This window comes from Phlebotomus papatasi, chromosome 1 (genome assembly GCF_024763615.1).
Source record: "Phlebotomus papatasi isolate M1 chromosome 1, Ppap_2.1, whole genome shotgun sequence".
Lineage (NCBI taxonomy): Eukaryota > Metazoa > Arthropoda > Insecta > Diptera > Psychodidae > Phlebotomus > Phlebotomus papatasi.
Window position 1 is genome coordinate 48,979,398 of NC_077222.1, and position 12,293 is coordinate 48,991,690.

Sequence of the window (12,293 nt, forward strand, 5' to 3'; positions counted from 1 at the left end):
CTTTTGGTTCCGCATATGTTTTATTTACTGCACTCGCGATCGTTAAAGTAATTGAATGGATGCACAAATATTCTGTCTCATTCTCTCTCTCTTCCTTCGTCCAAAACCCCATATAGAACTGGGCCATGCAAGTCCACACTGAATTTATGTCACTTTCAGCACTCCTCGTGCTCATACGATCAAAATTTTGTTTTGGTAAGCGCCAAAAGTCAGGAGAAAAATGGGGTCAGCTGTGCTTCCATCAGATTTTTCCTCTCACATCTGCACCATCATTATTCATAGCGGGTGCGCGTGTTCAGGATGATCGCGAAACTAGGGGCACATGAGAAAGATCATTGCACAATATACGCAAATAAAATGATCTGTGATAAGACCTGATTAACTTAGAGCACCTGGGATTCTTTACAAGCCACTTCTACTTGTATACTAATGCCTCCGGCACATCTTTTAGATCAGGAAAATTTCATGAAGTCGAAATTCGAATCCCTGTCTTTCTCACACGCTTTGTATATGTCTATCTCATTCTTTCGTACTCTTCTTCTTCTTTTAAACATCACAACAAATTCAATTTAGCTCAATTGAATTTTGAGTGCGAAAGAATGGGATAGACATATGCAAAGTGTGTGAGAAAGAAAGGGATGTGTATTTTGATTTCATAAAATTTTTCCGATCTAAAAGGTGTGCCGGAACAAAAAATGAGGATCGGTATCGATACTTGGAAATCAAGCCAAAAGTTGAAAAATCAGGCTAATCCTCTAAATTTGTGAGATCTAGTGAAATTTTGGGGATTATCGAAAATTATTATTATTGTAAATCGTAATAGAGATATTTTTTGTTGCAATATACAGTTATGTTATACTGTTGGTTAATCTCGTGTTGGAAAAATCTGAAGTAGTCCACTAGTAACCCTTGTAGTTCACCCTGAAGCGCATTCTTAGCAATGTGGATGTTTCTTGAGTACTCCCTCCCGGAAGTTTTTGGACAAAGGCAAGAGGACAATTTATTACATTTTATCATATGCGAAAATGTCTCAATTCAGACATATATAGTTATTTGTACCGGGAAGAATTCGAACTCATAACTGCGAGAGATCTAATACCCTAGACACACTTATTGCTTAAGCCAAAAAACGACTTAGTTTATGGGAAACTGATGGGAATGTAGTCTAATCATTCTTTTGATTATAATTACATTAGGCCGTCTCTCGGCTAAAGTTGTAAGTGTGTTTAGGGCATAGCGCTCTTGTCGCTTGTACCACGAGATCCATAGCGAAAATATTATACTTTACTTTTTTTTGGGTACTTTTCGAAAGTTCAAATGTGCCAAAAACAAGAAAAGTGAAGGTGCGCAAAAGCATAGTATTGCGAAATTCAAAAATATGGAAAAATTGGAAAAAGATCAGGGTGTTTCTCTCCGTAAGAAGCGATGGCGCGATTACAGTTTTCCACGAATTAAAAAGTGTACATATGTATCAAATTTAAGCAAAAAAAAAAACTGTAATCCTTGATCCTACATTCTCAGTGTATGATAGTTTGAATTGATCCTTTACCACCAGATTTTCGAAGGGAATTCTTTTTGAGGATCAAACTGGGTATACGTAAGTTAATATCTGTTACCATTTACTCCAGATCTAGATCAGTTTTTGTACAATAAACGGAAAAACGGAAGAATATACGTTAGCAGACATTATTCGTGATCTATAAAAAAAAATTAACTCGATCTGACGCAGGTGTATTTTAGCTTTGACCACAAAAGCTGGGATTTTGAAGAATATACTAGCAGGTAAGAAAAAGTTTGCCCCAAACTGTCTAATAAATTAAATGTACAACACAGCATATGATCGACGGTGAAGAAAACGTTGACATCAATTCAGCTTGGTGTAACCTTGAAATCACTATAAACACTCGATCAGCGATCGCGTCTGACACAAAAATCCCATGGCTATGTTTATATGAAGCAAAAATCTAAAAATGAACTTTTACTGTCATTGACACGCACACATACTTTTTGTGCCCATATTACTTTTAATCTTGAACCCCCGAGACAGAGTTATTCGCGCAATGTGATCATCGCAATCTGCGCGATCATTCACACTATTATCAACCAAAAATTTCAAGATCAGCCATAACATTTGATGTTGACCCCTTACATAGACGACTCTATTTACCTGATGATATCGAGTTGGCAGACTCACTGCGCGGTGTATGACTGATCGTGGTGGTGATCGAGGGCAATGGGATCACTGTATTGGGATTTGGTGGACCACACCCCGTATTTGCACCTGCCGCAATCACCCCATGATGATGATAGGCATTTTCATCATAACTCCATAACTCAAGCTCACTGTACTCAGGTGATCCCAGTGATGTGGGTGACATTGTCATACCCGGTGACATCACCAGGGCTGCCGAGGACGATGTAACCTCAGAGGAACTCTCCTCCAGCATACGTAGGGCAAAGCCGCCATTATTTGACCACCTTCTCTTCATCATTTTGACACACTTCTCCCTTAAACACTTGTTTGAGTCACTTGAAAATTATGAGCAATACCGCTCAGTATTTCGTCACTTTACTTAACAGTAGTAGTTTTTGTAAAAAGAAACCACAGTCTCACTGTTCGATCTCTTCCGCGATACCACAATATTTGTCTATCCTTGATCACTGGAATTTTTTACCATCATTTCAGGCATGACGCGTTTTTAACACACTGAAAAAGGTATATTTTCACAATTTTAGAAAGAAAAAAAAACACAGGAAGATTATGGTATTGTGGCAAAAAGAAAGATATCCCCCATACACGAAAGATCACGGAAAACTCAATAAACTGTGGCGATAGAGCAAAAACCTGACCACTTGTCGATCACTTGAGATCTCTTTTTTTTTCTTCTTCTTTCCTAGATACGTCATCCAGGTAGTGATGCGAAATTCTGGTATAAAAATTTTATGGCGCAGTTTCTTTTGCTATTTTTGTTCGCTAATTCCTATGTAGACATACGCACACAATCCTATTTTCTTGAAGATTCTTCATCAGGGAACCATCATCTTACAAAATATACTACGGGAGCCAGTTGAACGAACCACCTTACAGACACAAATAAACAAATAGTCTCATTCTTACATCCATTTCGTCCATCTATCCATCTCACTTCAATTGTTCACCATTTTTTTCTATCAACACATTGCCAGATAATTTTTTTTTTTTTAAAGCATTTGTAATGTTGAATTGATGTGACTCTCACTGATTGTATATTATACGGCTGTATGTTGCTCAAGTTGTCCGTGGTTGAAGAAACGAGTGGGGCAAGTTAGAATCTTATGGGAGCGTATAAAATATTTTAATTCCACATCATCCAATGGAACAAACTTAGTGGCCGGCTTAAAGGAGTCATAAGAGAAGTCAGGCTAAATAGACTACGCCGTTGACTACACTATACGACGCTTATACTAATAGAAAACTGTCCAAGAACTGTGACAGTGAATTGGTGTCAGTGACAGTGACTGACATTATTTCACTCATACTAACATTCATCATTGGTACATTCTTACATCTCCCCAAATACACAATAATATCTCAGTGCTTTTATTTTTAATGGTAAGACACGTCAATTAACTTCTCGTGGCTCTATATAATATATATATATATATGAAATTCTATCACAATGTATTAGGCACACATCAATTTGTCCTCCAAAGTTCGGCGACTCGATAGTGAAATGTTGATATATCTCACTTGGCAATAGAAAATAATCACTAAAGAAATGTTATTTCACATTGAAAGGCAGTGCGCTGCCACTGACCTGATGTTATTCAACTAACACATATCAACATTAATGCTACGGAACGGAGGTATATTCTCTTTTCCTTTTATTTTTGGGGAAAAAAAAATTGAAATACAAAAGATGAAATAACATCTTTTTCTCTCTCTAATATAGAAGATCCATCAATGTTGTATATTAACCCTAAAACAGGAAGGAGGTGATATAATACCCAGAATAGAGACAAGAGAATTCAAAAGTTCGGAATGAAGTTTGAACAAACAACCTCAATGCATCACTCACGCGTTCCTCTCATCAGAAAAAAGAACCAAAACTCCAGAAATAGCCCAATAATGATACGAACAAATAATAATAATACTCTGAAGAAATATTAGGAAGTCAAGTGATGTGGAAGAATGCCTTAGGATATAATGACAAGAGTACACTGACTGGACATCATCATTTTAAGGGGTTTACAGACTCTAGTGCGAGATTTTGTGTTTGTTTGTCTAAAAATAGCACCTTGGAGGTTCACCCTCAAAATCCGGTAAAGTAAATAAGAAATCACCTATTTTGCTCTCTTATTATCTGTCACTTTCCAACGTACTGATAAGGCACCCTGTATTTTTCCTCTGCCTATTGCAATCTTCACACTTTTCACCCAAAACACCTTGAACTGAAAAAAAGAGTTCTTTTTTTTTAAATACATCCAAAAACTTTAATTCTGGACTCCCAAAAACCAAGGTCTTCCAGAAGCCTTACGGTATACAATAGGGTAAATGTGACCGCAATTGGAATGAAGGCATCGCAAATCTATTTGGGTCAGATAATGGTTGGAAGAATACTAAAAAAAGTAAAATTGAACACTTCTTTTTTTTTCTAGCCCTGTCCCCCCTCTTTTTATGTTCCTCAGCAGAGCATTTTGAAACATACGAATTAATCTGACATTGATGTGTGGGTGACCTACTGAATTGCGTTTTGCGGTGGGATCAGCAACGATTAGGTGACTTGAATTCACCAAGGCCGAAATGGTTAGCTCTCTCTAGGAGCCACAGAGAGTAGCATAAGTCACCCAGTGACTATGTCACAATAATGGAAATTTGCTGTCGTCGTCACCCATTCACAGCATCTTTCGTTTGAATTGAAGATGATCATCACAGTGACCCCCACACTTTTCCATATCACACCAAAACACCACCAGCCGACATTCATCAATTACTCCAATTATCACTCGCATCTCTGACCCGCATAGACAATTTTCCTCATACACGAAACACATTCAAAATTCTTTCGCATAGAACCCAACATTAAATTTATTAAGAAGACTGGGATAGTTAAGATGGCAAGTGAATAAAAATCCCCGGAGATGAAGTACAATGTCATTCCCTTATTGCACGTTCAATTCCAATCGGAATGTCCCACATTTTGTGAGAATATTCGGCTCAATGAACATCAAATTGAGATTATACTGCAGCTAAGTAATATATAAGCTAGCATACAATGTTTCCAACTGTTAGTTTTATGGAGTGGAAAAATGAATGTACAGAGACTATACAGAAAATATTACTTGCATTTGTGATAAAATTCTGAATATCAAAAATTTCTAAGAAAGTTCGACTTATTCAAGAAAAACTTTTAAATAATGCATAAAAATCCAGGAAAATTTTTATATGCCAAGCGAATTGAAATGCAATTGCTGTTAATACAAGAAAAATTGCAGACTTTAATATTTCTCAGTCTTCTTATAATGAAATCTTTGGTTAAAATTAGCAAAAAAAGAATTTCAATTTTGTTAAAATTGTCACGAAAATGGTCATACATAGAGTTGTTGCGAAAAACCAGAATTTTTGCAAAGTATGTGGATGTGCACATTAAACTGATAAATGTCCGCATAATAATTAATTTGATATGTTCAATGCACAATTTTGGCAGAAAACAAAAATGAAAATTTCTAGGGTTTAGCTCTAAACCTACCAAGACCGCTCAAATTGACCTGTTTGAAAACTTTTTAAAATTAACTAAATACTTAAACGGTAGATTGTCGCTATCAAATTTTATGACTTTCTCAAAATATGCATGTAATATATTTTTCAATGTTTAAATTTTAATTTTTTTCTCTTTCCCAAAAAAAAAAATGTTGAGCATCCTACCCTACTACGGTCTGTTATTTGATCAAGTGTTAAGGAAAATCTATTGGATGAGGAACACTATAGTTGGCAATTTTGTCACAAAAATTGTTTCTAATGAAAATGTTTCTAATTAAGTGCAAGTAATATGACGTGTTTCCTTTCATTTTCTACATTTTTCAAAAATCTCATATCTCAAATGGTACTTAAAGAGTTCATGATAAAATTCTTAAATTGCCAATAGATGTTTCTTTTATCCTATATGGTTTTCCAAAAAAGTACTGTTATCAATTAGGATTTCTAAAAAAAAAAAGTTATACTGCAATACCTTAACACTAAATCTACTCGTACCAACCGTTTTTTGGTCATTTTTCGGTCTAATGACAAATTTGTCTTGGAAAAGAACAAAAACTTAAAATTTAAACACTGAAAAAATATATTACAAGCATATTTTAAGAAATTTATAGTTTGATAGTGACATTGTACCGTTTAAATATGTGTTAATTTTAAACCGGTCAATTTAACCGGGTCTTGGTAGGTTTAGTGTTAATGTTCAAATGGCATTTAATATTATTTTTTATTTTTATTTTTGGAATATCAGGAAAACCTTAACCCAGAATAAAGAAAAGGCGGCTTAATTCTGCGGAAAATCTCTAAGTTTTAAAATTGTAAATTGGCCTCTTATAAATTATAGTTTCTAAAATATGGATTCGATGAAATTTTAAATTTTTATATTGAAATACAATATTTTTTTTTAATAACAAATTTAGAATGTATTTCATTAAACTTCTTTCAATTGACTTTAATTTTAAAGCTGGAACCTTCTGGTGTAGGAAAGATTGTGAAGTATCATTATAAATTAATACGTATAAGAGAGGTCATTAGCTTTCAATCTTTCAACACAAAATTCAAAATTTTGAAAATCGAGATTTCAAGATTTTGAAGATTAACTTACAATATATTTTATCATATTCGCTAAAATTCAATTTAAAAAAAAAATCACGATTTTTGTAAATTAATAAAATGAAATTTTCAAAAATGTCAAAAATTAAAATTAACATTTATTTTGGAAGTAGAAGTGCCACTTATTTTCATTTCCCAAATTAAAAAAAAAACTTTAATTGAAATAAATCATTTTGCATTAATATGAGTTATAATGCAGAAGAACATAATTAGGAAGAAATAAATATTTTTTAGTAGGACGTAAAGAACAAAATGGCTGTCTAATAAATAGAAAATTTTATAATGGTTTTGAAAGCTCTAAAAACACCTATTAGAACGCCACTTTACAAGTAAATAAAATCCACAAATAGACTTTAAGAATATTGGATTTCATAACAGCTTACTTAAAGAATACCACAAGACTATTAATAAAAAGTTATTAATCAAAATAATAATAATGAAAAGAATGATCATATTGAGCTGTACGAAATACGGAATGGTCAACAAATTTTCGATTTTGATTAGTAAAATATTCTTCAGCGTCTTGAGATGCAAGGATTTATACTAAAATTTTAACAAAAAGATAGATATGCATATTAAGATTTGAGTTTACTTAAAATTTGATTTTTAGAAATCAAAAAATTTTTAAAATATTGATCAAAATGTAGCAATAATATATTCATGTTGTCAATAATCATTTTACTTATTAAGCGTTTTTAAGATGGTAATAAGCGATACCTTGACCTTTCCAAATCTTGAAATTTCCTAAATCTTAAAGTTCAACTTGGACTAGGAATTTTGAACTTTATTTCTCTACTATCATATTGATTAGATGAATACTAAGCTCAGTGGCTTCAAAATCAAATGAATAATAAACATAAATTGAATCGAACTCCATCACCAACTTCTAAATTAGAATATTCTATTAAAATGACGGAGTTGGTGAAAATCGTGGATAAATTTCGTAATTGTATGAAATTCAATTTCATCAGAGAAATATTTATTCAACACTCTTAGCTCACGTCTCCAGCAATGAAGCATTATCAAAATTTCCACAACAATAGTAACTCCCACTGGAAATTGAACAAATTTGGAAATGTTTTGTTATATACAAATTTTTTTTTGTTGGGGAGGGTGAGTTTAATGTCAAGGGAGGATTTTTCCGAATTTTGCTTTCTCCTCTTGGCATTGAGAAATGGCAACAGAGAAAAAAAAATGTGCACTCAACTTTCTTTTTTTTTTGTTGTTCTCCTCCATTCAACAACTAAATGTTCCCTTCTGTTATTCATTATTCCCTTTCAAACATTCATCTCTCATCTGACGACAATCTCTCACTAGTTAATACAAAATGTACAGAGTTTTACTCCGCAGTTGAGGACTCAAGGGATTCCTAACCATCATCCTGGAAAGGGGGAATCATACAATTTTTCATCGCTTTGAAAATTTCACATTCTTCGTAATGTATTTGCACCATTTGCAACATGACCAAAATCCCGGGGAATTGTACATGGTGTTACTCTTTTTTTTCTGAATGGAAATTAAAAATAAAAGATAATTACGAGGGATAATCTTTCTTTCTTGCCACAATTTCCTCGCTCTCTCGCTTCCTATCAATTCAGTCAATATAATACTAAGTAAATTTGGAATATTTTCATTTATAATTTCAGTGTCATTTACGTGTATTGTGCCTTGTTTTCTTCACAATATGAGATACCCTCTCTCTATTATCGCACGATATCACGCAAATTGTAATGGCTCAAGTTCACTGAAACAGGCGATAATTGGGAAATTTCACTCTTATTATTTTTTCTCTGATTTCTATTTTTTTGTCTATCTCCTTTCTTTCAATTTGAGATATTTTTGTTCATTCAATTTCCTAAAAGTAACAATTTTTCACTTTTAGACGTTCCGTATAAATCCGTTGGCACATTTTAAAAAATGGGGGAGAGAGAGTCACATAAATACCATTCTGAAAACATCCTCCTACTATATCCTTTACAATCTCTCCCTCATTTCACCAATTTTGTCTCTAGTGGTTGTTTGATGACAATTTTCCTCATCTATGGTGTTGTATTCCAAGAAAATGGTTTAATGTTGTGCCGCATTTATTTTCTTTTTTTCTTTCCTTTTACTCTCTTCACGTTCCCTTCCCTTGGTTCTCACTCCTTCAAACAAGATTTGTTGAAGATATTGAAATAATTCTTCAGAATGTCTTCTCCCCTCATCTATTTATTTTAACATTTCTCTGACTCTCAAACATGCACTTTAGCGTCTCAAAAGGCGAACACACGGTTTAGATTTTAAATGCTTTGCAGCACAAAACACTCATAGAAAAAAAAGCACTAATCTCTCCTTCTTTTACCTTTTTCCTAACTTGCATCCTCTTGTCACAATAACACAGTGAATTTTAATGAGGTATTTTTTTCGTAAGTTTTTTTTTTAGTATAAAAATCCTTATTAAACGGGTGCAGTATTTCTTCCAAGAAAAAAAAAAAAACAATAACAAAATTGTCAAATTTTACATTTAAAATACATTTAAAGAAAAACTCTTGTTTTCAAAAACTTAGGCAACAGATAGCACAATGTCAACTCAGGTGTTGAAAACTTGTAAAATTCCTTGAATAAATTTTCCGGCAAACGCGAAGAACTTCCTCGAAGTACTCAGAGAGCTCTTTAAACCTCATCTGGCGATAGTCAAACATACACTGAATCAACATTTCACACAACAGTCATGTTTCTCAGTTCAAACGCGCAAGATCCTCTCACACTACAGTACCATCCCACAAATACTCAACCAAAAATATTTATTTTATTTCCATTGCATTTGAGACGGTGTGTGTTTAATTGAAATACATTTGTAATGCCCTCTGTTGGTGGGGTATGAGTGAGTGTATATGTATAAAAGAGACCGCGCATAAGAAAATAAAAAAAAAGTTTAGTAAAAACCTTCTGAGATATTCCTCTTCCATACCATTTATTTCTTCTCCCTTTCAACATTCATTTTCTTCTCTCCCATTTTTCCCAACTTCTTTCTTGAAAAAAAAAGAGTCCACACCACTAATTCCTCAAGTTTTGTGACCCTCTCCACACACCGCAAAAAGCGCTGCAATCCCCCTTGTCTTTTTGACATTTACAAACACTGTCAAAGTTTTTCCGCGAGAGGAATTTTTGAAGCAGCCACGCCGAAAAAATGTGCACTCAGCATTGATAACTTATCGTCTGCTATCGAGGTCATGCTATCACTGCGTCATTTTCAAATTCATTTTCACATGCACAACTTTTCCTCATTGTCTGATGCTTTTTAACTGTCAACCAAAAAGGTTCAATCAAAACTTCATAAGGAAATTCTTTGCAGGCGGATATACCGCAGTGAAACTAACCATGACCTTGAACACTCAGGAGTACTGATTAAAGGTTATTGACTCTTATCAAAATATTTTCCTATCTTGAAAACCAACCAATCAGAAGCCCTAGTCACAAAAAAAACCATTATTCATTGCCAAATTTGTGACACCCGGACAAACTGAAAAACGGCCGTTGAAGGGTCAATGTTTCAAATCAACTATAAACTATTGATCTTTATAGTGCATAACATTTTCTAACTTTAGAAAACTCTGACGTTATTATACAAAAAAACAACCCAATGTCAATGGAAAGTGCAAGATGATCAGTAATAAATCTCACTTTTTCATCATACATACAGTGTGTATACATATAAGCACTCACATGGAACGATTACTCCTTATCATCTCAAATGCTTTTTTGAGTCACACGATTCCAGCGAGAGTGATTTTGTATGTTGCACTTGGTAAAACGCAGCGACACTTCCCTTATCAGTTGTCGAGACAAACGTTAAATTTCACTTCTGAGACAAAAAAGAAGTCATCGAGACAAATAAAGTGTTTTCAGGAAAAAGTGAAATAAAGTTATTTCATTAGCGTCAATTAACACACTGCACTGTTTGATTTATAAGGCATGCATTCCATTGTATGGATAAGAATGCCGAGTGCCTACCTAAAGGTTCTGTTGCATGTTAAAAGACATAGAATGTTATTCAAAATTATTTAATCGCCATTTCATATGACTTAAATGTAAAGTTGACAGTGACACCAAGATAAAAGTCTTACGAATGCTTGACAGCATTATCAATGCAATAATAGTTTATAAATTACAAATTTTACACTTCAAGTAAAGCGTTCGAAGATACAATGTTGTGAAAATTGAGGAAGGTGAGGTAGCTTAAGGCAGATCATGTGTATTCAAGTCTTTTTTGCCAAACGAATATGAACTCTAAAGTAATTTATTAAAAGTCGGATTACTCGGATTACTCAGAAAAAAGTATTTAGTAAAATTGTTCGTAAATGTTTGTGACTTCCTATTGCAAATGCTGGTAAATCGTGTAACTCACAAATTAGTTGGTAAGATGTACTTCTTTTTACAAACAAGTATTCTCCTATAACAAGAAAATTCTCCTCAATTGATCATCTTACAGGTGATCACCTGAGGAGCATTTTTTTTTAGTTCTTTTACAAACATTTGTTCGTAGAAATTTGTCATTTGTTCATAAAATTTTGCCAGACAAACAAAAATGTACGAACAAATGTTTGCAAAAGAACAAAAAATGCTCGTCAAGTTACGAATAAAGTTTGTGAAAAACTACAAACTTTTACGGACTTTTTCTTTGTAGGTTATGAGATTTACGAGGATTTCGTAAGTCCCTAGTAGGAATTCACAAACATATACGAACAATTTTACAAAATACTTTTTTTTTCTGTAGTGATAGTATAGGCCTATTAGTATTTCTTCTTAGGAATAGTTGACATTTAATGGAAACTTGGTAGAATGTTGTATGACTAATGAATTTTGTCGATCAGGGAGAACATAATTCCAATTCTAGCACCGTCTATGTCGATCTTAGAACATTGATATTGTAGAATTTAATAAATTCTATCGATTGGCGATTTGGATTAATTAGCTTCGTTAATTAGAAGATGCATAGTTCCAATTTTACGCGGTAATTTGGTTTTTCGACTGTACCGTTTCGATTTAAGGAAATCTATCGGTTGGCGTATTGATTAATCAATCAATACTATCGACTGTAGTGCCTTTTGTATCAGTATCCCTATGATCTGTAGACCATCCTTAAGTTCGAGAGTTACAGAACAACTTACAAAAAGCAGGCGTGCAAAGCCAACCGCTACAGTAAGAAGAAGAGGAGCAGCTTTTCGACACTGACTGGTAAAAATGAAAAAAATCAAATTGCATCGTATTTGATCCTTTTCAAAAGGATGGATCATATTTGATCCTTTGAAAGGCTCGCTAGTGTCTCTTGAAATTTTGTAAGCACATTTATCACGTTTGATTATGTTTAATCGTAAAGTAATTACTCATATCATATTTCCCTCATCTGAGCGAACACCAAAGATGACTTTTTCATTGTTTTTAATCGTTTACTCCGGAGTAAAATAAG

The 12,293-nt window shown here is 33.6% G+C and overlaps 1 protein-coding gene across 11 annotated transcripts in view; it reads right to left on the bottom strand.

Moving 5' to 3' along the window:
• LOC129804860 (ecdysone receptor) overlaps window positions 1-12,293 on the bottom strand; it is a 200,656-nt gene that overhangs the window by 44,092 nt on the left and 144,271 nt on the right. For 2 of the 11 annotated variants that reach the window (XM_055852600.1, XM_055852581.1), the window contains exons 1-2: window positions 8,501-11,397; window positions 2,168-2,707 (exon numbers count right to left, since the gene is read on the bottom strand). The exons of 6 other annotated variants lie outside the window; for them this stretch is intronic. In XM_055852600.1, the coding sequence (XP_055708575.1) occupies window positions 2,168-2,492 (325 nt within the window). In that variant the 5' untranslated portion in view covers window positions 2,493-2,707; window positions 8,501-11,397. Of the gene's footprint in view, window positions 1-2,167; window positions 2,708-8,500; window positions 11,398-12,293 lie in introns of those variants that run through there. 3 more of the 11 variants (XM_055852592.1, XM_055852620.1, XM_055852609.1) reach the window with 3 other exon arrangements.